The sequence below is a fragment of the Anser cygnoides genome, chromosome 7, assembly GCF_040182565.1.
Source record: "Anser cygnoides isolate HZ-2024a breed goose chromosome 7, Taihu_goose_T2T_genome, whole genome shotgun sequence".
Lineage (NCBI taxonomy): Eukaryota > Metazoa > Chordata > Aves > Anseriformes > Anatidae > Anser > Anser cygnoides.
The window spans coordinates 20,606,600-20,631,349 of record NC_089879.1 but is presented as its reverse complement, the minus strand read 5'-3'; the positions used below and the strand labels follow the sequence as shown (position 1 = coordinate 20,631,349).

The 24,750-nt window shown below is 53.1% G+C and overlaps 3 protein-coding genes and 1 long non-coding RNA gene across 18 annotated transcripts in view; 2 read left to right on the top strand and 2 right to left on the bottom strand.

The window, feature by feature from the left end:
* The window catches only part of PSD (pleckstrin and Sec7 domain containing), a 36,932-nt gene extending 33,124 nt beyond the window's left edge, over positions 1-3,808 (bottom strand). For 3 of the 5 annotated variants that reach the window (XM_048069032.2, XM_048069033.2, XM_067000438.1), the window contains exon 1: positions 1,425-1,591. The gene's annotated coding sequence lies outside the window, so the exon portion shown is untranslated. Of the gene's footprint in view, positions 1-1,424; positions 1,592-2,874; positions 3,248-3,601 lie in introns of those variants that run through there. The other 2 variants (XM_067000437.1, XM_067000436.1) reach the window with 2 other exon arrangements.
* A 2,293-nt stretch (positions 3,809-6,101) lies between these two features.
* Positions 6,102-10,901, top strand: FBXL15 (F-box and leucine rich repeat protein 15). Its single transcript, XM_048069053.2, has 3 exons — positions 6,102-6,497; positions 7,149-7,651; positions 8,013-10,901. The coding sequence occupies exons 1-3, from the start codon at positions 6,117-6,119 to the stop codon at positions 8,200-8,202; spliced, it is 1,074 nt and encodes a 357-aa protein (XP_047925010.2). The 5' UTR covers positions 6,102-6,116; the 3' UTR covers positions 8,203-10,901.
* On the bottom strand, positions 9,174-21,827 carry CUEDC2 (CUE domain containing 2). Of its 3 annotated transcripts, XM_067000452.1 has the most exons (11): positions 21,696-21,827; positions 21,001-21,125; positions 16,019-16,112; positions 15,071-15,214; positions 14,679-14,740; positions 13,343-13,476; positions 12,138-12,308; positions 11,886-11,966; positions 11,730-11,791; positions 10,108-10,168; positions 9,174-9,699 (listed from the first exon to the last, which is right to left on the bottom strand). In XM_067000452.1, exons 3-11 carry the CDS (start codon positions 16,090-16,092, stop codon positions 9,553-9,555), a joined length of 936 nt encoding a protein of 311 aa, XP_066856553.1. In that variant the 5' UTR covers positions 16,093-16,112; positions 21,001-21,125; positions 21,696-21,827; the 3' UTR covers positions 9,174-9,552. The 3 variants fall into 3 exon arrangements, with proteins under 3 accessions (XP_066856553.1, XP_066856552.1, XP_047925012.1); XM_067000451.1 differs by lacking the exon at positions 11,886-11,966; XM_048069055.2 differs by lacking the exons at positions 11,886-11,966; positions 21,696-21,827 and adding an exon at positions 21,277-21,537.
* LOC136791237 (uncharacterized) overlaps positions 21,828-24,750 on the top strand; it is a 318,474-nt gene continuing 315,551 nt past the window's right edge. For 5 of the 9 annotated variants that reach the window (XR_010832781.1, XR_010832787.1, XR_010832782.1 and 2 more), the window contains exon 1: positions 21,995-23,441. This is a non-coding gene — a long non-coding RNA (uncharacterized lncRNA). Of the gene's footprint in view, positions 23,442-24,750 lie in introns of all 9 variants that reach the window. The other 4 variants (XR_010832789.1, XR_010832785.1, XR_010832780.1 and 1 more) reach the window with 3 other exon arrangements.

Here is a 24,750-nt window from a genome sequence, read left to right as displayed (position 1 = left end):
AAATGGAGGAAAGCATGATTTCTTCTCCCCGTTTCTTGGTGCAAACCAGATAGGATTAAACCGAAGGGCATAGGACTGGCTTTTTCAGTGGTGTTTAGGCTCGAGGGATGCAGAGACATAACTCTTAATAAAACAGCCCAAATCACCCACGTGGGGCGGGCGCCTCTCTATCTGCACTACTACACTTCTGAAAAATTTGGCTCCTACTGAGCAGCAGCAATCTGCAATTCACTCGCTGCAGAAAATATTCTCTGTTTAAGATGTCAGTTACTGTTTTTACAATCTTTTCCCCTGTTATGGTTATATTCACATTCAAGGTTGCTTAACTGATAAATAACAAAAACGCTGGGTTTATATATTTCAGATGAAATCCCACTTTTTATCTAAATGTGGACTGACACACATGCCAAGGAAAAAAGTTATCACTAGAAAATAGCCGGCATTCACTGTAACATAACAAATCTATAAAAAACAGCCTATCTCAATGTACACGAGTTATTGCTAAAATAAATGGGATGAGCACAGCGTGTCCTCCTGGTTATCGAGGGAGAATCATCAGACTCGTAGCAAAGGCCATGCCGTCTGCAAGGCTCCGGAGCCAGCCTGTTACTCCATCCAGCGGAGTGAGCCTTTCTTTAATAATGAAAGGTAAAAAGCACAAACGCAACCGTGATGAGAAATCAATGATGTAGCTGAGGCTTCCTGCCTGCCGATTTAAATCGTGAATCAAAACGATGCTCTTTAAATCACCGTGATGAATGGGGCTGGGCTGAAAGGCACCTGGGGGGGCCCTGCTGGCCCCGCTGCCCAGGGCAGGAGAAGCCGTGCGAAGGGAAGGAAGCCACGAGCAGCGGGGGCACGCGTCCGGGGAGAAAAACTCGGGAGCCGCAGCGTGGCAGCGGGGGGCTTCACACCGGTGTGGGGGGGGTTCATTTCCCGGCGGAACCTCTCAGGCGCACAAGAAACTTGCTCTCAGCTTCTCAGCAGCCCGGGGGGTGGCCGGGGGCTCCTGCTGGCCCCTGCGCCGCGCCGGTGCCGAGCGGGGTGGTGAGGGGGAAGCAGCAGGCGCCGGGCGCTGCTGTGCTGCGGGGGAAGCGCACACCCACGCGAGACGCGTGGGGGATGCGAGGGAACAACCATCGTTTATTTTTAAGGGGCAAAGAACGGGGTAGAGACGGGAGGGAAGGGAAGGGACCTGTGCTCCCCCCTGCGCCCCCCGCCCGCCCTCCCTCGCCCCGCACCTCCCGCCCGGCCGGGATCAGTGGATGTGACACGCAGCCGGGCGAGGAGGCAGCCCCCGGCCGGGCGCTCCCCGCTGTCCTCGCGGCCCCGCCGCTCCCCGCCGACGCGGCTGCGACCCGCAAGTGCTGCACCTGTCCCCGCCGCGGCCACCCGGCCCCATCCCCGCCGCCCCCCGCCGTTACCGGCACCGCCGCCGCCGCCGCCGCATCCTCCGCTGCTCCGCGATGCTGCCGCCCGGCTCGGCTCGGCTCGGCTCGGCTCGGCTCGGCTCGATGCCACCGGCACGGCTCGGTGCGGTGCCACCGTCCCCAGCCCGCCGCTCCCCGCCGCGCTAACCCCGGCGCGGGGCCGTCACTCCGCCCCGCTGACAGCCCCGGCAGCCAATGGCAGCCCCGCGGGGAGCCGCGTCCCGCCCCCCCCCGGTGGCACCGGGACCGGCGGCGGCCCCGGGGAGCACCCCCCGGGTGCGCGTCCCGGGGGTGGCGCCGTGACCCCGGCCCCACGCGCGGCGCCGTCCCGCGGCGTGTCCCTGTGCCACCCGCCGTGGGCACCCGCACGGCACCGCTGCCCGGGGAGCGCGGGGACAGAAACCCCAACGGTGCCACAGGTCCCAGGCCACCTGGGCTGCCCACGGGTGGGAAACGCCACCCCAACTGCAAGAAACCCCAAGGACGGCAACAGAGACCCAGCCGCCACCCCGAGCATCCCGCCCGCATCCCGCGCGCGGCCAGCGGTGCGGCGGTGGGGACCCGGCCACGGCCTGCACGCGGCGGCGGCTGGCAGCCAGCGCTCGCTGCCCGATCGATTCGCGATTAAAGAGCGCTTTATTAGCCAGCCCGGCGATCGTTACCAGGCGTGCGAGAGGGGAGAGGCCCGGGAGAGCCGGTGCCTTGCACGCCCGCAGCATGCTCAGGAGGAATCTGGGGGAGCTGCCCCCTCGTGCTGCTCTCCTGGCCAAGGGTGAGCCCAGTTCCGTGCCCACCTGCCCTCGCCGCCACCCAGAAGCGAGTCCCCATCTCCCTGCCCGGGCACGGGGACACCGGGAGGAAGCTGCACGCTCCCCTCATCTTTAATGCATGGAAGCACTGCCATTTTCTCCCCTCCTCCTGCAGGCTCCTGCCTGTGCAGCCTGTCTCCCCCACGCCGGGGACCGCGGGTCCCCGAGCTGCCTCGCACGCTCTCCCGGCCGACTCGAGCAAAGCCGGGCTAATTAGGGGCCTCGCTGCTGCGGGATCAGCGACCTGATTCCTTCAGCAGCTTCTTGATGGCAGGAGGGCGGCGGGAGGGGGGGGAGGCTTTTCTCTAAGCCGCCGCCGGAGCGACAAATTTAACCAAGTGGAAGAGCTCAGAGCTCTCCTGGCGTGCCCACACCGGGGCCAGGCACACACCTGCGCCCTGCCGGCTCCATCGCTCCCCATACCTCTGTCTGCCCCTGGCCGCAGCCCTTTGCCTTCCCGCAACCCGCAGCCCTACGCCTCCGGAGCAGAAGCCCCTGTGCTCGCTGTCACCTGGCACCAAATCCTGCACGAGCCTGTCCGGCCCCACGCCGTCCCTTCCACCTCCTGGTCTCTGCCGGCTCCTCGAGCCCACCCACAGCTTGGTGTAGCTACTGCCGGCTTTGTCCTTGCTCACCTCCACAGCCCTGCAGTGCTCCCGTCCCCGCCGAGCCCAGAAGGGTCTGGGTGTCACCGGAGCAGCACAGCGAGCAACTTCTTCCTTGGAAGAGGCTAACTGGAGCCGTCGGATTGTCCCAGCAGCTGGACAGAGCCAGATGGCAGGAGGGAGCCACACGCCGCTGACCCCCGGCACGTCCCTCTGCTGTCGAAGGCAGTGGGGCTGTGCTTTGGCCTCAGCGCGCGGTGCGGCCCTGCCAGCACGGGCATGGCTGTGAGGCAGGTGGGTGCTCCTCACCCAGCTGCGGGGAGCACCATGGAAATGGTGAGCCTGGCCCCGCAGGCGTCCCGGGGGAGGCGAGGAAGCCGAGCTCCCTTTGTCTCCACACCGAGGGCTCCGGGGCAACCCGTGAGGTCATGTGCATTCCCTCGGGGCCCGGGCTTAACTACACGGCTCTAATTAATCCCTTCTGTGCCAACACCCAACCACATCCTCGCTAGATATTAAAAACCCACTGCAGCATAAGCCGAGTCTGCAGTGGGTTGCTGCACTTATCTGTTACTCCGCCGGGCTGGTGGCTGAGGATAAATGGTGCAAACACCCTTCCTTGATGCTCAGCACACAACTGCTGCTCTAGCGCTCACCCAGGCAAGGAGGTGGTAACAGAGATCAGCAGCAGGGCCCTCCTGCTGTCCTGGGTCCCCAGCAGGGCCTTCTGCTCCCAGCTTGGGGGGGTGGCACTCACCTGCTAAGGGTGGGTGAGGACACGGCCCTGGGGTGTCTGCCAGCACCAGCATCGCTCCATCGGGACGAAGGCAAGAACGCCAGCGTGGTAAAACCTGTCCTGGGGATGTGGGAGGTGGGGCCCCAGCACAGTTTGAGCCATAAATAATCTCCCTACACAGCAGTTAAGGGAACAATTGTGTGGGAGTATCTCTTGGTAAAAAGATGCTCAGGGAAAAGATGGTCTTGAAGGAAAGCAGTCAGCGGGTTCTGGCTGGTGGGGTGTGTTCTCCCGTGGGGAGGGAGCAACCTGGGTGCCAGCAGGCTGCTCAGGCCCCCAGAAGTCACCGCACTGGATAGATGAATTTAGCCTGAAACAACCCAAATCTGCAGTTCTTTGGTGTAGCCTCCCAGGACACAGCTTGTGCTGCAGCACAGATCTTTGGAGCTGCTCTCTAACTCGCTCTGCAGCAAATCCCTTCCCTCCACCTTCAGATTCACAGGGAGAAAGGTGAAAGGGTGCAGGGAGGAATGAGTAGGGAATGCAGGGAGCGTCTTCTGCAGGAGACGGGCAGCAAGCCTAACACAGCAGGGAGGCAATGTGGTCACATACCTAATTGTAAAATAGTGTGGAAACCCTAAAATGTCAGTCAAGGAGGAGTGATTACAAGTGTGGTGAGGGAACGGAGCATCTAGCCCAGACACTGGGCAAAGGCTCCCAGTGTGGAAATGTGGACACGTGCTAGGGATGCAACGAAAGCCTGGAGGACATCAAGCAGAGGGTGCATGAGGGGGATGCTGCCACAACAGCCCCGCACTGGTGTGTAGCAAGGAGCTCCTCAGGCACCTTCGCCTTCCAACCCTGACTTGAACAGCTTGGCTTGGCTTTACTTCTATTTTTTTTTTTTTTTTTAGCTCTCACTGTATATTTTTTTAGCCCTCCCTGTATCCTCAGATTCTCTGGTAGGCAACTGTAAATACCCCAAAGCCTCTGCAAGGCTAAAGGCATTCAGTCAGGGCAGGTGCTGATCCCGGGACAGCAGCTGTGGCCTGGCACTGCACCAACCTCGTAACAACAGTGTGCCCTCCGCAGCCCGGCCCCTGCGGACACCAGCAGGCCTGCAGACACCCTGCCAGCCTCTTAGGATGCCTCTGAGGTGGAAAGAGCTGCATTATCAGCACGAGGGAAAGTCAGGGGTGGCAGGGGGAAAGACTTGCCCAAGCTCAGCCACGAGCCAGGAGCCCCTCTGGGAACCAAGGCCTGGACTCCTGACTTGAGGGCAGCTCCTCTAAGTGTGAGGCCCCGGTGCCCTAAATCTCGCCGCATTGAGAGCAGGCTGCTCCCCTAGGCTCCTCAAACACAGCTAGACACCAGCAGAGCTGGCTGAAGTCTCTGCTCACTTCGGTGGGACACTGACAGGGATGAAGGTGCGTGCAGGGTCAGATCCGAGGCCAGGCGCTCGAGAGCAGCCAGCACCGTGCCTCTCGGAGGAAGAGGCAGGAAAGCTGCTGCAGCAGTTGGAGCTAATCCGCTTCCTCCCCCGGGGCTCAGCCTGCTCTCGTCACCGGGGATCAGCTCAGGGCCTGACGCAGGAGGCCTCCGCTCCCCCTCGGGGCGTCGGGGCTCACCGGGATAACGGAGAGCCACGGAACGGAGCGGTGCCGCCAGCCCACCGCAGGGCTCGGCGCGTGGCTTTGTCCAGATGTGCCCTGTCCGAAATGGGGCCCTCCAAGGGGCACAAAGCAGAAGGGACGGGCAGGTGCCTGGTGAGTCACAAGAGGCGATTCTCCCTTGAAAAGGAAGCGCCTCCCGGCTCACCGCGCTGATCTCCTGAAGGGCACCCTCTAATCCAGGGCCTGGGGCTTTCTGCGTGACGCCGGGCACACGCTGTGCCAAGGAGACGCAGCCCTTTATATCCTTTTAGAAAATTAACAACGTGTTTTGTTTCACGGGAGCAGTTGTGACGGTCCTTCCCACGTGCTGTTTGAGGTCCGGGAAGCCAGCAGGTATCCCTGCAGGGCAGCAGGCAGGTTTTAGCCCAGGCTCTGCCCTCGCCCTACTGCCTGACCCCCGGGGTGGACTCCCCTGGTCCCGAAGGGCCCGCCTGACGCCAGGGCCGGTGCAGGAGCCGCAGTATTTGGGATCAGCTGGGGGCACGCGTCCAGGTGAAAGTTGAAAAGGCAACTTGAAGGCCCAAAAAAAGACGCGCAGGCCTACCCTGGGCGAAGGGCACTCTGACGGAAGGACAAGGACTTGCTGCGACACCTGACTGGGACAGCAGGGCGGGAGGACGCTCCGGCCCCTCAGCCCCGTCCCCCCGCTGGCAGGGGGCAGGGCACGACCCCGCGCGGGGCGGCGCCGCAGGGGGCCCTCGCAGACACGGGCGGGGCCGTAGGGCCTGGCGGGGCCCTCACCATCGCTGCGCTCCCGGGCCCGTGGCTCTGCCGGGCGCGCGGCCCTGCCTCAGCGCGTCCCCTGCGGCGCGGGGACGGCCCCGGGCCGCCCGGTGCTGAACGGACAGCGCCGCGCGGCGCGCATGCGCGGGGCCGCCCGCCTCCTGGCGGCCTGCGCCTCCCCGCGGTGGGCGGGGCAACGGCGCGGGCCACGCCCCCGCCGTGACGTCACTGCGGCGCCGGCAGCAGAGGCGGAGGTGCCGGGCGGGTCCCGGTCCCGGTCCCGGCGGGTCCCGGCGTTGCCGAGCGCTCCCCGCTGCGTCCCGGCCGCCCGCCCGCCCGCCATGAGCGCCGGCCGTGCCGAGGGGGGGCTGCTGGCCCTGCCCTGGGAGGACGTCCTGGTGCCGCACGTCCTCCGCCACCTGCCGCTGCGGCAGCTGCTGAGCCTGCGGAGGGTGAGCAGGGCCTTCCGCGAGCTCGTCCGCCTCTACCTGGCCAACATGCGCCGCTTCGACTCCGCGCAGGTACCGGCGGGGCGCGGGGAGGGGACGGACCCCTGGCCGGGGCTGGTGGCCGGGGCTGGTGGCCCCGTGTCTGGCTGGCCATACGGGCTCGGGGAGGAGAGGCGGTGATTCAGGGCCCAGAAATGCCGCCCTCCTTAGCAGGAGGCTCCCGGGAGCAGGGAGCCTGCGAGCTCCACCTCGCCATTACGGGGCAGCGGCTCGCGGAAGCAAGCTGGCGTTAGCGAGGGTGGCACGGCCTGGTGGTGGTCCTCGCCGGGGGTTGTGCAGTGGGTGCGTCTGGTGGGATGGGGAGAGCGTGTGCGGGTCCTGGGGTGGGCTGCCTGGGGACTGGAAAGGCAGCGGTGTCTTTAAACGCCCAGGGTGGTCTGGCACAGAGGTGTTGGAGAGCAGGGATGTGGAGCTCATTGCAAGTATATAAATGCAGGGGTGAGGAAAGGAGTGGAGAGCATCTTGTGGCAGTAGTCCTGGTGCTGCGTGGAGGGGAGCTGGGACAGCAGGGCTTGCCCTGGGACTGGAAAGGGGGCTCTGGTCACCTCTGTGCCACCGTGGAAAAGAGGAAGGGAGCAGGTCTCTGGGAGCTCAGCATCAGGCTGAGCCAGGCCGCTTTGGGCACCTGGGGGATGCCTCATTATTCCTGCGTTCCCCCTGCAGATCGGACCTGCCGTCCCCAGAGCCGCCTTCCTTACCCTGCTGAAGGACAACAAGGTGCTGCAGCAGCTGGCGCTCCAGAGCTGCTCCGACTGGCTGACGGACAGGGAGCTGCTGCCGGTCATCAGGCAGAACCACCACCTGCACCACATCCAGCTGAAGGGCTGCGCCCAGCTCAGCTGCCACGCGCTGATAGCCATCTCGCTGAGCTGCCCCAACCTGCGGCGGCTCTCCCTGGCTCACTGCGAGTGGGTGGACAGCCTGTCCCTGCGCAGCCTGGCCGACCACTGCAAGGCGCTGGAGGCCGTGGACCTGACGGCCTGCCGGCAGCTGAAGGACGAGGCCATCTGCTACCTGGTGCAGAAGTGCAGCAGGCTCAAGTCTCTGTCGCTGGCTGTCAATGCCAACGTGGGCGACGTGGCTGTGGAGGAGACCGCCAAGTGCTGCCCCGAGCTGGAGCACCTGGACCTCACCGGGTGTCTGCGAGTCAAGAATGACTCCATCAGGTATTGAGCAACGGGGGGAGCTGGGTGGGGAAGGCAGGTGGCTGGGGCGGGGGGAAGAGACCTGGGAAGCCAGATTGCTTCACGCCGAGAGCAATTAGAGTGCAATTTGGGGGAGAAGCCACTAGCAAGCCAGTCAGGAGTGGTGATATGTGCTGCTAAAAGCAAATTCCCTGGCATGTCATGGAGAGTAGCTCGGGGATCTGACCGTGTCGCCTGAGTTTCTCTTAGACTACCGTGACTACTGTGGTGCTGTTCCTAAAGGACGGCGCACGTGTGGCACTGGGAGCAGAGGAGAGGGTGAGTTAGGAATTGTGCTTTCGGGAGTCCTGGCCCACAACCTGCATGTGCTCTTTCTTGGCAGGGTCCTGGCTGAGTACTGTCCCAAGCTGCGCTCGCTGAAGGTGAAGCACTGCCACAACGTGGCTGAGTCCAGCCTGAGCGTCCTCCGAAGCCGTGGAGTAGAGCTGGATGTGGAGCCTCTGCCGCAGACGGCTCTCGTTCTCCTGCAGGACATGGCTGGCTTTGCCCCTTTCATTAACCTCCAGATCTAGGACTGCTGGGGAGGGGGGACCAACACCTCGCTGGGATCCCCGGAGGATGCCGGAGCCGGGTGCTGCTGAGACGTGCAGAGGGAGAGGTTGGTCCTGTTGGTGCGGCTGGCCCAAGAGGGGCTCACTCTCGTCTCTGGGGCTGTTTAACAGCCACTGCGTGTTTGTGAGGGAGCTCTGTTGGTGCCTCCTGGAAAAGTAACTCCCTCTGCAGCGGTGTGGAGAGAGCAAGGGACTTGTGGGAACACCATGGTGCTGAACAGGCCTTGGCTAGACCAGCTAATAGTCAGGATTTATTTTTTTGTTGTATTTTAAATCTCCAAGTGGCAGCTGTCCAGAGAGCAGGGGAGTTTGGGGACTGTGGACTGCTGTCCCCTGGGGCGGGTGTGCAGGGCATGCCAGCAGAGCTGTTGAGACCAAATCAGGCCAGCTGGAGCAGAATGGAGAAAAGCTGCCAGTTCTCCTCTTGGGAGAGAGTGGGCCCCTCCGAGCTCTGGGAGGAGGACAGTGCGAGCCCAGCTCCAGCCTGTAGCCCCAGCTAGCCTGGCACCAAAGGCCTGGTGTGGCGCAGCATGGCAACGTGTGTGTGCAGACCTAGCTCCTTGCCACGGGGCACTGGATTAGGCGAGCACAAGGCAGTTGTTTCCCAGGGGAACACACTCCTAAATGCGATTTCACTAGAGGAAGAGCACCAAACCTAGCTGTGCTCTCACTGACAGCAGTTGGTCATCACCGTTTGTTTCTTCCAGATTCTGAATTATGTTTCAGTAGTGCCCCAGCCTGCTTCTACATCCTGCTCCATGTTGCGTGGCTGTAGTTTTGACATTCAACAGTGGAGAGAAATGGAAGGGGCCCTGGCCATACTGTCAGCTGGAGTTTGAGTGCTGCAGGTTGTCTTGGCAGGGAGAGCCCAGTTCCTGTCTTTTGCCCAGAAGGGATTAGAGGCACTGTCTGTAAAGCACGTGCAGCTGAACTACACACCAATTCACATCATCTTTATTGACACTTGCACTCGAAGCAACAGTGCACACAGACTTCTAAAAAGCTTGCTGCAAAACCACAAGCCACATCTTAGATCTAAGAACGTCCCATGCAAGGAATAGCAGAGAATGGCCAGGCCCCTGCTAGCTGCTGTGGTGTGCCCCTGGGGGCGGAAGGACAGCTGCCCACAGAGAGGCTTGTCCTTGTCAGCTGGGTTAGTTCAGGAAGCTGAAAGCAGTGTCCTGGCTCCCAGGTTAGTTCCAGTTAGTGGTGGGTGGGGTGAAGGAGTCCCCTCTCATCCCTAATGCCACGTGTCCTTCCTCCCACGCCTGGCCAGCGAGGTGGAGGCTGAAGAGCAGGAGGACCTGGCTGTCAGTGGAACTTGTACTTCCGGGCTGGTTTGAGGCTGATGTAAGTTTTCTTCATCTCCTCGCTCTCTGGCTTCTTGATGTCTTTGTACCTCTCTCCCTTTGTACTCACCACCTGGTTATCGATATAGCGGATCAGCTTCTTGGGAGCCTGGAGAGGAAAGACAAACACCAAGTGGAGGCTGCTGGGGAAAGGGAAGGGACAAGCATAAGGAGAGCTGTGTTTGGGGGTGAGGGAACAGCAAGACTACGTTGGGATGAGTTACCTGTCCCTTCTGTTGGGAATCTTGGCTAAAAAGGCAAACAGAGCTGTTGGACAGGGGGGAGGGAGGGGTGGCAGAGCAGGAACCATGCTAGTCAGTGGTAGGTACTGACAGACCCTGCAGCGGCTAAACTAACCTTCTCTTCTGTAAACTAACCTTCCCTTTTGCTCTCTAGTGGCTCTGTGAGTGTTCCTGCCTTGGGACTGCCTCTGCTCTTTGGACTCGCGGCCTGCTTTTTTAACCTAGTAGCCAAAGGCATTCAAACTCTTGGTGAGCTGGAACTGCTCTTTTCTCACCTCTTTTGGTGGAGCTGGCCGATGTGTTTTCTGATCTTCTGCACTATCAACCATCATGTATCTGAAACACAAGAAGCATTTGGTGAATGCTGCAATGTGCATTGCGCCTAGGGCTATTCACAACCTACATCTCTTCTTCCCTGGCTGGTCTGTGGCTGTGCAGTGTGTCCTACTTGCCTAGATTGCAGCTAGGAGTGCTTAAGGTTCCCCTTTGGATGAAATGGGCAAGAAGCGTGTCATCGTTCTGGTGGGAATCCAGCAGGATTCTCCTGGAGTAGCATCCTTGGCCCTAAGTGAATGGTATCAAAAGCTCAGGCTGTTGAGAATGCAGATAATCCCTGTAAAACGGAGAGGTGCTGAGGTCTGGCATGCTCTGCCACTGGGGTAGCTTTGCTCCTTTTCAGTCTGAGTGATGGCAGCCAAAGGAGATGAGGTAAAATCAGAGGGCCAAACTGGCTGCTTCTGCCCTGAAGAGATGGTATGCCTTTCACGCTATGTAGTACTTGACTAGGAAACTAATTTGAGCTGGAAGCAACTTTGTAAAAGCATCACCTCTTTCCCTATTTAATTGAAACATCAGGGCCCAAGTGTTCACTTGCTGTACTGCTGAGGTACTGGAGCTGGTGTCATAGGTGGGCAGCACAGCCGACCATGCCTTCTCCCTCAGGAGTTAGCACAGTTGTTCCCATGTATCTTCAGCTATGGTGATCTGCTCTCTGTACCTGTGCTTGAACGATGTTTAAAGTACAGGATGTTGCCAAAACGTCATTAAAGTGAAGTTCCTAGAAATGTAACTTATCAGCTGGTGTTTTGTTTTTTTTCTGTTCCCTTACATTTGACTCTGAAGCAAGCCTGCACAGGAGACCGGCAAGGACAGGGACTGTTACTTCTGTCTGGATGCTATTCTGCCTTGCTTTATCTTCCCTAGACCATCAGTTGTTTGTTCCCTCACTGATAAGGATGTAAAGTGGTGGAAAAGATTGATGGATAGGCTGGCTGGATAGATACGTGGAAACTGCATGCCCACAGAAGGATACTCATGAAAGCCAAGATCTTTAAGTGGATCGATTAAACCATACTGTGGGTTCTCTATTGAGAATAAAATGCTTTTGGAAATGAATAAAGGTAAACCAATCTAAAGCCACTTTCATTCCCCAGAAGTCTTTAGGGAGCCTTTGGAGTGGTTTTTTTAAATGCATTGAATTCACACCTTCAGCAACTGAGATTTGATCTTCCCAGTGTTGCTGTACAGTCTCTTAAAGATATCTTTAGACTTGTTTGGACTGTCTCCAAGGATGGAGGCATGAATGAGCTGCTGTAGTTCTACAAGGCACCATGCGTTACCTGAGCTGCGGCCTGATGTTTGTGCCTTGAACCTTTACCTGGGGCCTCAGCTGACAATGCTGTGATTTACAGTATACCTGTAGGAGGTTGAAACCTCACACACAGCCAGTGCTGTGACCCAGCCGATGGAGGTAACCTGTTTGTGTGCCAGGGCTCTAAAAGAAACCCCAACCTCTTTTCCCAGCCAAAGGTTATACTTGTGCTTAGATCTTTCAGCTACATGTGAATCAGCTATCTCCTCTATTGTGAGCAGAATATGGGGTTCTTTGCGTACTTACTTCTGTAAGATAACCTGCTTCAGTTCCTCATGGTTGGGTGCTCTGCGGGGCCGTGCCAGTTCCTGGGAGGAGACAAAGCAGGTGTGTAAGTAGCAGAACACACAGGGTGCACAGCTGCCCTGCTAGCTCAGCCGAGTCCAGCTGCTGATGCAGTACTCCCAGCCCGTGGGGGAAGCGGGGTGCCTCACGCAGCTCTGTGGTGCTGGCTGGGTGTGGGCACAGCCTGGACTTGGAGAGCTGAGGGAAGGAGCGAGGGGTGTTTTGGGTGATTTTCCCAGTTCATTGCTGGGAGCGTGGAAAGTTCCTGCAGTCAAAGTTTCCATTCATGGTAGGCAGCTGGGATACCTGTCTGTATCTGAGCTCTGCCCAGCTCTCTGGCTCAGTGCTGCCCAGCTCAGAGTACATTACCTTCACACTTGCACCTGCTGTGCCAATTTCCACCTTCTCTTCCACAATTAACTGCACTGCCTCCTCCAAGTTCCCCAGGGCCATGGCTAGTGCCTTCTCTGCCTGGCTCACGGTACAGGCAGGGAACATCTCCAGTAGCAGCTCCGTGCCATCCTTCAAGTCATCGCCTTCCTAGTTGGAGCAAGAGAGACAAAGAGCTCTGATTTTGCATTAAGTCAGAAAATTCAATTTGCCTTTAGCTGAAGGCTCTCTCTCACTACAAGGGTGACTGTAAATCCCATTCCTGAAGCTAAAAGGGAATTGTATCTGCAAGGACAAAGCATCCCTTAATCTCTTCCCTACTTCAGCCTTTAAAATAGGATTTCTGTCCCCTCACCTGTGTAGCCCTGCTATTTATCCCCTTAGGAGTGAACTTCCTGGGCACTGTGGTTCAAATGCTTGAATTCCTCCCCTTCTGAGGTTATGTGCCCTTTGATCGGAAAGGGACAACACTCGTAAGCATGGGGACCTGCGGCTACACCAGAAGGAAGCACAGCAGCAGCATTTCCTAGAAGGCCGTGGACACAGAAGGACTGAACTGCCAAGCAGTAAGACATCAGTACTGGAGAAACAGCAAGCAGAGCTTTGGGGTAAGGAGGTAGGGGGGCCTACTAGGCACTGCAATGCTTGCGGCATGGGGCACACTGACTGGAGCTGCTCGTTCAAGACTGCCGTGCCAATGACTCTGGTTCAGCTCAGCATGTACACAGCCATCTGGGTCACTGAGGGTGGGACCGGTGTCTTCAGGACTGACACACAGGTGTGACCACTGGATACTGCATCACAGCCCGGGAGTGATCAGGCTCAAACTGTCGACTGAGGTGAGTGGAATGGGGTGAAGTGGGGTGGAGCCTGGCTAGTGCTGTAGAGGCATCCTTACTGCACTGCTGTAGGATCTTGGAGAGCCCTGGGACAAGCTCTTTCTTGCCCTGCTACCTCAGGATGGGGAAGCATGAGCCAGAGTGATGGCTCATGCTCTTCTGGCAGCACATAATTTTCTTGTTTCGCTTACTGACGCAGTCTTGCTCAGGCCATACAATGGGGGAGATCACAGGCATCAACGATGCTGTGTCACAGCCTATGCTGTGCTTCCTGTCGGAGCCAGAAAATGACTTAGGTGGTGCTAGGTGACGCTGTCACCCTGCTCCTCTGTGGCATGGACATACCTGGGCCTCGGCTCCATCTGTTGGAGTGCACAGCCTTTCCCCATTGCAGGCTCCGGCTCCAGGCTCCTGGCCCTTGGTCAGGTCTTCAGAGGGTGCTTCACTCCTGGCTTCTGCAGCCTTTTGGCCAGGCTTTTCTTAAAGACACAGCGGTATCTACTGAGCAACAGCCCCACAGAGGCCAGAGCTCTGTGCTTTCTGTTAGCATTAGATTGCTAGTACATCATTGCCAAAGTAAACCCCTTCTTAAGTGACAAGACTGGAAACCACTACTGTTCCTCCTGCCTTCACTGAACTAAGGTGTCACTGTGATTTTAAATTTACGAATACACAATGGTGGTTCCAGCCCGTGTGTGACCCAGTGCATCCTGTGGTCAGCTTACTCTGATGCATCTCTTTTTACAGGTTCATTCTGTGTCTCTGAAAGGAGAATCGTTTCACCTCTGTTCTATCCTGTCTAAAGCTGGGTTGGTGCTCTCCTTCCACACGCAGGCTATATCAGGATCCTCAAAGGGCAGGATGCGGGGCACCAGAGCAGAGCAGTAGATTCTGTCAAGTTCAAGAAAGCAGCAAGCAAGATAAAAGGATTGTCTGTTCTACACAGTGTAGCCTTCTGGCTCCCGGTAAGACAGCAGTGATGTTGTTAGATAGGCAAAACCCAACCTGTTATGTATGGTTTAATATCCAGGCACTTCACCCGTCTGCTCTCTAATGGGAGCTACCTTTGGGGCTGGTTAATATAGCTATCCAGCTGATCTGTGAACACGGAGATTAGAAAGCGCTTACTGTGATAGTCTTCTGCAGTCCTGCATAACAGAGGCCAGAGAGCACATCGCAGCTGATTTTGAATCTGTGCCAGGGGTTGTGGGTGAATGGGAAGTGAGCTCTGAGTGTGCTCAAAGTCTATACTCCATTTCATGATGCACCTGACATGGGCTGCCCAGCAGTACTATCCGTTAGTCGGATGGCTATCAGAGGAGGCAGAAATCCCACTTCCAGAATTAACCTACAGCAGAATTTCAGCAAACAGCCCTGTATCTGCTAGGACTTTCTTTTTACTCTGGATTTTATCTCAACAGAGGTGTTTATAGAGATCTGGTCAAGTGTTTTTCACCCCAGCCTCTTGGACAGTACTCTGTATGACTCAAGCCTCCCATGTGTTTATATCAAAAACCTGGCTGAACATTACAAAAAAAAATTGTCAACCAATTCAGGCTAGCCTATGAGATCCTAAATTTTGGAAACAAGATTATTTTATGCTCTGATATTGCTCAACTCCAAACACTAAGACTGAAAATGTGCAGAATATACTTGCTTGTGCTGAAACTGTGTAACTCACCTTTGGTGCGTGCTTCACCAAGCCTTTCTGAGAGAGAGAACATCATTTCACAGACATCCCCACTGCAAGAGACAGAAGCTGCATAAGTAGTGTGAGGAATAAAAGCACTAGCCTATCCTTCTTGACTACCTCTTTATAGAAAGACAAGGTTTGATGGGAAGCCCAATAGACAAAACTGGCGTTTAAGACAGTCAAGGACCTAGCTTGCAAACTATACTGGGATTAGCATTTATGTATTCAGGCAATGCCTGTCTTAATCATTGTGGCACAGGTTTGGCACTAACACCTCCCCTCCCCATCTGGGTACAACAAAAGAATTCATGTCATTGAGCTGGTTGGGTCCAGACACCCATTGCGTGGCATGCACATACAAAGCAGTAGCACTCACGTACCTGGGGATCTCTGCAAAGCCAGGAATGTAAGCCTCCATCATTTCTATGAAGGTGTCCATGTCAAAGGTCTCCTCAGAGGACTCTGGTGAGCCCAGCTCTTCCAGGACACCCGTGATGTAAGAAAAGAAAACATCATCCATCCCACTGGAGACAGAACATAGGACATGGAAGCAGGGTCAACAGGGCTATTTTTTCTCTCTCTTTCTTTCCATGCTGTCTAACCTTGTGTCTTTCTAATACAGCAGTAGGAGTACCTATGTGGAGTGTATCTTATTGTATGGGCAACGCCAAGCAGCTGCTCGGTAGTTGAGTGGGAAGCAGTTACGGATAAATACAGCAAATACTGTGTGCTGTCCTTTTTCCTAGGCAGTGCTGAATGAAAGCCACAGCACCTGTCTAGAACTACCCAAAACATTCCAAGTGCTCAAACTCTGGCTTTTCTGTGTTGACTGCTGTTCTAGGTGATCTCATTATATTTTGTCAAGTTGGGATTTCTGTGGGATGCAGCATTCTCTGCTTGCTGCCCCACACTTATGTTACTGCTGCCACTGGCTGCAAAACCAGCTGCTATGCTCTAGCCTCAAGGTGGCTGTATCTCTGCGTGCAGGCAGAGTTCAGAACAGGGAGAGCCCTGACATAGTGGTGCGCTGCTCAGAAAGCCCCGTGGGATCACTGTGGATGAACGGAATTCCATATTCTTACGTATATTATTGAACAAAAATTAATCCTCTTGGTCATCAAAGAAATGGCATTACTAGATTTCAGTGCTGAAAGATGGTTGTTTAAGGATTTATACCAAAGCCTGTGCAAATTACCTGCATCCTGGATTTGACTTAAGGAAAAGCAATACGGCAAAGCTCTAATATTCCACTTGGAGTTCAGCATAATGTGCAGAAAGACAATTAATACAGAGTTCAAGCTAAACAATGATATTGGACCTCGCCATACCTGAGGTCTGCAGCAGGGATGTGGGACTGGATGAAACGTGTCAGTGTGTCTCGAATGATTCTTTCAAGCTCCATGTCTCTGTAAACCCTTTTCTCTGAAAAAGAGGAAGAAAAAGAAAACTCCATGTAACTTCAAAGGCATGTAGTAGATCAAAATATCACCAAGATCAAAAGATAAGCATGGTGTAGGCAAGTGTGCTCTTCCCATCAGGACAACTCATGAACTCCTCCAACACGGCTTGATATCCCTGGGTAACAGCAAAGACATCAGCAAAACCCAGCATTATGAGGATCCACTGGAAATACCAGCCCTAAGTAGCCCAATCTCTTGGGCATCTCTTGCTCACGCTGATGCTGACAATATGCAGCTGTACCGTACATTTAAAAAGTTCCTTACAGGAAGGAAAGCTGGAACTGCAGATGTGCCCAGCTGCAGGACCTCAGAGACACCGCCTGAGCAGGAACGCCGTGCGCTCCAGTGGGGAAGTGGTGGCTTGCGGGTGTGTGCTCACTGCAGGAAGGGGTGGACCCTTCATCGGCTACGAGTATTCTCACTGATGCTTGGACTCAAAAATGAGTGGGAGTGGGAGGAAGGGTTACGTCTCTTGGAGAAAGGAAAACCTTGACTGGATTTCACAGGGAAATACCAAGCAGGGCACAGACAACTAGTCTGCCAGCCAAAATATCAAAGGTCTCCAGGTCAGGCACGGACTGCCAGTGGAATCCTGCCCAAACAGCAGCCTCTTGTGCTCAGTAAATGAGCCTTTCTGCAGACAATGCAGCTGCAACAAGGGGCACTTGATAACCCAGAGCTCTCAGGGGAGTTCTAAGAATCACAGAGCTCCCACAGAAGTAACAGCAGAGGGGGGCTGCCCGTAGCCCTGCTTCAGCTATCAGTGGTGGGCCTGGACTCAATCTGGTGGAGAAAAGCCATCCCTCAACCATTCCTTCCCACTTGGGTCTACAAAGCTGTGGGGTGGGCAAACTCCTGGTGTAAGCACAGAGTTCTTCCTGAAGAAGAAAACTAGACCGTCGTATACAGAAACTGCCATGGTCATCGGCCAAAAAGCTTCCAGGCTGTGGAGGTCATCACGCTCCCCTCATTTCATGTAGAGCAGGACCTGACCGGGACCGTTTCACACAGACTTAGCAGAGCAGTCTTGTGGGTTGCTGTTCCCGTGGAATCAAAGTTTTAGCACTTCCTGAGATGAGACTTCCAGAGCTAGCAGGATAGAAACAAACCCACCCCATCATCCTCAGCACTGCTGATACGGGACCTATAAAGAACCAAAGCACAACGGCATTTTGACAGATCTACCTGCAGTCTCGGGGCCCATTTGAGGTCTGCACTGCACTTGGCCACCACTGCAGGTCACCAGAGTACACATATGCTCTTCTCTTCGTGGCTGGACAGAGCACACCCAACCAGCTAGGCCTGCCTCTGGCTGTCACACTGAGGCTCTAGTGATTTGATATCGAGGGACAAAGCTGTGACACTGTCTTATGCAAAGATGCTCTGTTGGGTACGTGGCATCCCACTTTGCATCTCCCTGCCTCTCTCCTCACAGCAGCTGGACAAAGTGAGACACATTGACAGAACTCCCAGTTTTCGCTGTGTTCAGACCTAAACACAGAAGCCATCTAATTACCTAAACTTTCCTGCAGCTAGTGGTGTCAGTACCAACCTTCCCACTGATACAGTTCCAGTAACTAAAAAAGAAAGCAAGCCCTTCTTTACATTTACCTCTCACTTGGGGCCATAACTATGAGTTACCAGTGCCGTACCACTGTACGACCAACACACAGGTATTAAAGCACAGCATGTGCAGGAACAGCTGGGGAAGGCATCATCGGAAAAGATTAGGTTTGCTGTTTCAGTTTTAAGCTGAACAGTTACTTTACCTCCTGTAATTTCAGATAGAAAACTCCCGTTTTACAGCACCAGAGAAAAACAACAGCCCAAACATTTTCAGGTAGGAGCTCTTCATGCAAAGAGCCCAAGCGAGCTCCTGTGCTGCTTTTTCCTTCAGTCTCATGAGAATCCTTTGCTTGCTTTTATCAGTTTTGCAGGTGTCGTAGCCTGCAAGTGTGGAAGCTGGCTGTAAAAACCACCCTGTGTAAAAACACCTTCCTGCTGCCCATTTGTTGGTTGTGTGTGTTTTTTTTAATGTTCTCCAGTGGTGCGACAGAAACAAGTTTGTCTTTGCAACACACCAAGAAAAAAAAGTGAGCTTTGTTCTATCCTTCTCAGACACCAAAGCCAACAGTAAGATTTTGAATCTCACTCACAGCAAGAATACTGTCCTAAGCAGTGTGTTTTTTCCCACTTTTCAAGCTGAATCTGCAAACACTGGCAAGCACCAAGCCCCCTAAACTTATACTTGAACAAGTACAAGAAAAGTAATTTTCTTTTCACAGAAATCAGAGAAGGAAAATCAACATTTAGCAGTCAAAACATTCTTCCTACTGCCACTTCTATCAAGAATAATGCTTACTTCCTTCTTATTCAGTTTTCACAACTTCTTGGGAGCTGAAGTCTAAAAGATTTTGTCCATTTCCATGAAACAGGCCCATATTCTATAAGAGATACTGCATAGTAACCAATAACATTTCCTGACAACCCAATTACCTGAACAACAGAGCACAATTCACCATGTCAAAGGCACTTTTGTGAGGTCCATAAATTAGCTGCTGGTAATTTATTCTGATCAATAGAACAGGCAAAGTCACTCATCTCCTTAATCAAAGGCAAGTGTCAGACTGGGACAAGAGAAACAGGAAAAAATAATTCAGAAGTGGTATTGTAGAGGTGGCCAGTTACCAACTGGTCTCGAATCCATTCCCCAGCCTCTGACAACCATGAGAAATACTGGTTTGAAAGGCTTGAAAATATAAAGATACAACATAGTAACTCTGGAGGAAAGTATCTGAATAAAAGCCATTTCCTCGTGTCTATGAGAAGAAGGCACCGGGTTCTAACTACTGTGTATAAATTCTCTCTGGCAACTCACACAAATCCATCCACCAGCACACTCAAGATTTAAGGTTTACATCCAGGGAAGCCACGCTGTCACCTTTAGCCTGCCTTTGAAGAAAGGAAACCCCTTAATGACAAAAGCAGCCTTACAATGAAGGACAGAAAGAGGCAAAGTGAGCAACTATTTTTTTCATGGTTCAGTCACTGTCCTTTACCTGGGGAACCCACCTCCGCTCTGATAAAACCACAGGCACCAACCTTCTGAGAGACAAGCACACTTGCATTTGATCATTTATGGGTAGGAGGAGAGATTTTATTCTCTGGTAAATAAACTGTCCTTGCAAAACTTAACTTCTTGGGGATCTGTAACGCACAATGGTCTTGGCCAAATGAGGCTCGTGGAAAGACAAATCCTCAGTGTCCTCTGGCCTTTCAGATTTGGTGGGTATTTAAAGAGGGAGCTGATTAAAAACCTGTGCACAAACATTTTTAAATGGATTCTTCAGGGAAGAAACTGATGTTGCTGCATGCTCCTCTCCACACGTATCCCAGTTTAGAATTACATAACTCCGGACCCTAAAGCACCTTATGTAATATACCTTCAAATGCCACTTTTTTTTTTCCAGTGGTGCAATAGTTAAGGGAGAGATTTACTAGAAAACCTTATCCTTTGTGCGCAGTTTTGTGGAGGAGTAATTTACAACGCACTGCATGATCTAAAACCCAAAGGCAAGAGAAATTGCTTTCCCAAGAGTACAATTGTACTGAAAAGGTGCTATCATCATTTTAAACTTCCAGCCATAATTGCAGTGTGGATTTTAAGATCACTTCGGAAGTTGTCAGCTGACTCAAATACATCTATGAAAGTCCTGCTGCATTTCTTGTCGTTATAATGTGGGCATGGATTATCATACTGCACAGGATCTAACTTGTTTTTTCTAGTTACACTATATTCAAGAAAAGTTGGCTTCTTTTTGTACAATGCACATGAATCTGCCTTTCTTCAGAAAAAGGAGAAAAATCTGAAATGTTTGCATACGGCTAGATCATTTCTGAAGGCTCTTTCAGCTCAAATTTCCGTAATCATTCTTAAATGGTCAGTGGGATGTGATGGGAATGATTTATAGTGCCTTAGATTTTATATTAACAAGATAGACTTTAGGAGAACAATTTAGGAAAAGGTTTCTGAGCTGAGAGGAACTGCCATTTGGATGTATATCAACTTTTATGAGATCATAAATTTGCCTACCAAAGAGTTGAGGTTGCTGCAAGTGGAAGGAGATGCATGTTGTAGGCCTTGATTGTATGCCTTCAGAGCAGGCTAGAGAAAATTTAGGTAAAAATGATCAGGCTTTCTGGCTGAGGGATTGACTAAAACACCTTTACAAGGTTCTTTTAGCTCAAGTTCCAGTAATTACTCAAAAGCGAGTAAGTAATGGAACAGGGATGGTTCACTGTGCTCTCTCTGAACACTCGCTATGAGAAGGTACAAGGCACTTCTCATGCAGCTGTGTGTGTGCACGTGCTTGGGAAAGGATAGACCCCTGGGATACAAGGAGCTCTCGGTACAGCCTGTGAAATACAAACTCAGAGGAAATCTCTGGTACATCGAAGCAAACGTCAGACCTGCAGGTAAGACGGAGAGCTGTGGCTATATTCCACTGAACTGCTTTGCCTCCTGAAACTTTGCTGACTTAAAATAAAACTTCCCAGGCTGAATATCACCTTACAGTTCCAGTGTGCCCGTTTTTTGTTTTTCCTGCAAGTCCCTCAAAGAACTTCCATGGCATGTCTGCTATGGGAAAGCAGGCTGAGGCCTTTGAAAATATCAGCACAATTAACTGCTTTATGATATAACGCTAAAATAAGGCTTTTGTTAATAACTTAGTCCCTTCCACTAAATTACAGCAATAGAAGATAGGAAAGCCGACGGCTGGAATTCTCCCTCCCCCGAGAGCCGTGTGGGGTGGCTGCACGCCGGTGACACGCCGGCAGCGGGCCCTTACCTGAGCAGAAGCGGTGCCTGCGCGAGGCCCTCAGCCCACGGCCAGCGCTCACAAATCGCTCCGGTGCCTGCAGCGCCGACAGCCCATCCTACGGCTGCTTGGCCCAGGCCAGGAACCGGGGAGTCCTTCATGGGAAAGGAAAGCTCAATTAGCTTGGCAGCGAAGAAAATATGTTTGTTCTTTGCGTGTGGGTGTCTTTATGGTATCGTTCATGTCACTTGTGACTGCTTTCCCAAATGCAAAGGGAAGAGTTTTATCCTTCAGAATAAAATGTACTGTATGCGGTTAACTTAAATGCAACATTATGCTGAAATTCGCTGCCACCCTGGATTTTTTTCAACGTTTGTGATTCCTGCGGTAAGGCTTGCGACGGCCTCCGACCACCGCCGGGGTATCACAGGACCGTGTGTGGCGGCAGGAGGGCCGCGCGGCGTGTTCGTGGCTGCTCCGACGCGGCACGGGACAGCCAGCGCCGCGCGTCCCCGCTGCTACCCCCGGCTGCTGCCGCCCCCGCCGCCCGCAGCCCCCTCACGGCCCGGGAGCCCCTCACGGCCCGGCCCCCCCACGGAGGCCGCAGGGTCCCCGCGGGCCGGCCCCGGCCCCTCGCACCCCCCCCCCTCGGCCCCGCCGCTCCCCCCCCCCCGCTGAGGGAGCGGCCGTTGGCGGGCGCGCGGCGCGGCCGTTGGCCGGGTCACCTGATCGCCCCGCGCGCCCCCGCCGCGGCCTCGCTCTCCCCCGCCGCAGGTCCCGCGCGGCGCGCTTGAACGCGTCACGTGGCCGCGGAGGGCGCCGCCGGCCATAGAGGCGGGCGGGCGTCAGGGTAGAGCGGCGGAGTGCTGGCACCGCTCCCCGCGCCGCCATCTTGGTTGAGGGCAGGAGCTGCGAAGGCGGCGGTGCGGCCATTGGGTTGGGGCGGGTCTGCTGCCCGCCGAGCTTTGGGTTGAAAACAAGATATTTTGAGGTGAAAACAACATTTTGGAGTGAAAAGAAGGAATTTTGTGGTGAAAACAAGATATTTTGAAGCAAAAACAAGACATTTCGGGGTGAAATCAAGACATTTTGAGGTGAAAACAACATTTTGAGGTGAAAACAAGGCATTTTGAGAGAAAAGACATTTTGAGGTGAAAACAAGAAATTTTCGGTGAAAAGATGTTTTTTGATAAAAACAAGAAGTTTTGAGGTGAAAACAAAGCGTTTTGATGTGAAAACAAGATATTTTGAGGTGAAAACGATGTTTTGGGGTGAAAGCGACATTGTGAGGTGAAAACGACATTGTGAGGTGAAAGCAAGACATTTTGAGCTGAAAATGACATTTTGAGGTGAGAACAAGGCATTTTGAGATAAAAACAAGACATTTTGAGGCGAAAACAAATTTTCGGTGAAAAGATGTTTTGTGATAAAAACAAGAAGTTTTGAGGTAAAAACAAAGCGTTTTGATGTGAAAACAAGATATTTTGAGGTGAAAACAAGGCATTTTGGGGTGAAAGCGACATTGTGAGGTGAAAAGACATTTTGAGGTGAAAACAAGGCATTTTGGGTTAAAAACAACGCATTTTGTGGTGAAAACAAGAAATCTTCGGTGAAAAGACATTTTGTGGTAAAAACAAGACATTTTGGGGTGAAAACGAGATATTTTGAGGTGAAAACAAGACATTTTGGGGTGAAAAGGCATTCTGAGGTGAAAACAAGGCATTCTGAGGTGAAAACAAGGCATTTTGGGGTGAAAACAAGATATTTTGGGTGAAAACAAGACGTTTTGGGGTGAAAATGACATTTTGTAGTGAAAACAAGGCGTTTTGAGCTGAAAGCGACATTGTGAGGTGAAAACAAGACATTTTGGGTTAAAAACAACGCATTTTGTGGTGAAAACAAGAAATTTTCGGTGAAAAGACATTTTGTGAAAACGAGATATTTTGAGGTGAAAACAAGGCATTTTGGGGTGAAAACAAGGCATTTTGGGGTGAAAACAAGGCATTTTGGGGTGAAAACGACATTTTAGGTGAAAACAAGACATTTTGGGGTGAAAAAAAAGACATTTTGTGTTGAAAAGAAGGCATTTTGAGGTGAAAACAAGATATTTTGAAGAGAAAACAAGGCGTTTTGAGGTGTTAGAGCCCTCCTGGCTCCTGGGGTGCTTCTTAGCTGTGGTTCCTGTCGTGTGGCAGCACCGCAGGGGGAATATTCCCCAAGCTCCTGACCCTGGAGGAGTTGGTAGCCACGTCCAGCACCCCTCGCCACCGTTGGCTTCTAGAGAGTCCCCTGCTCCGTCCCACAGCTGCCAGGCTGCCTCTCAGCCTTGTGTTCGGAGGACTTAGAAGACTGCTCTGTGTATGTTCAGGAGGCCTCATGCTGCTCCCGAGAAGGAGAGCAGGGTAGTGCGGCTGGACAGGAGCTCTGCTGCCTTCACCCTGCTCCTGCAGTCCCTCCCTGCTCCCAGCGAGGTGAGCCATGCTTCCATGTGCTTGTGGTGCTTGCTGGTGCCCAAGTCTCAGAGGAGTAATTCCCTGATCCCAGGTGCTGCTCTGTCATAAAAATCCCGGAGCAGCAAGGCATGGTTGTTCTCTGACTCACGCTTCTCTGTATTACGTTGTTAAATACCAAACACATGAGCCCGGTTCTGCCTTTGGCTGTACCAGGAAAAATCCAGAGTAATGCCACTTGGGTGAGGGACATTATTCCACACCCACTCCAGCGTCATTAGGAGCAGAATCTGTTCCCATTATTTATTTCTCTTTAAATACATACACAGGTCTCCCTTGATGTTGTACCAGTATGAATTTTCACTGTCTTTGAATTCTGCTTTTGGCTGTGCTTATCACACATTAACTGAAGCTCATCAACTATACTGCGCTGCCATTCCCATGTTCTGTGATTTTTATCTCATTTTGGGAATTGATTTGAAAATAACAAACCTCAGATTTGTAGGATCAGTTTTAACTTGTGTGACCTGATTGTGTAAAGGACATGCCGAAAACGTAGCTGCCTCTAGGGCAGGTACGCGGTGGAAACTGCATTACAGCACACTGAAGTGGAAGGGGGATTTCTGAAGACAATGAAGTAGCGCACGTAAAGCCCCTACAGATTAACAGCCTTTAAAGCTAAGATAAACAGTTGCAGTTATCTTGCCTGACCTAACTTCCTGGAGTTAATTCTTGGCTGAATTAGAACAGGACTTCCTGAACTAATTTATGGTTACGGTGGCATAGGAGGTTCTAACAGCTTTTTCACAGGTGATCTGTGGCACCCTATTCATCAGCAGAATTTAAGGATTCATTTGCTTTGGGTCACTCTGCTTTGTAGTTTTCTTGTCTTGTTTGGAATTGTAGTAGTGGTACTGCGGACACTGGAACAAATTTAGCTTCTAATAGCTCCCTAATTTAAAGCTAAATTCAGAGATTTTTTGACCTAGAACTCAATAAAGACTCCACAGGGATTCCCTATACAAACACACAAAACACAGCCTTTGTAGAGGGTCCAGGCGGAAGGGAGCAGCAGTGCAGGATATTGTTCTCAAAGAGCCCTTCTGCTCGTCAGTCACAGGCTACTGCAAACCAGGCAGGTTAACATACCGCCTAATTATTTGATGGGATTCATATTCTTTCACAAATGCGATGAATAATGCACGTGCGTTGAATCAGGCCAGAGGAAAACTATTCCTTCTCCAGCTTATTATTAACTCCTTGTTGTATAACGTACTTGAAATCGGTTGGTTCTGTGGTATTTTAATGTGTGAGTGGGTGGTATATATAT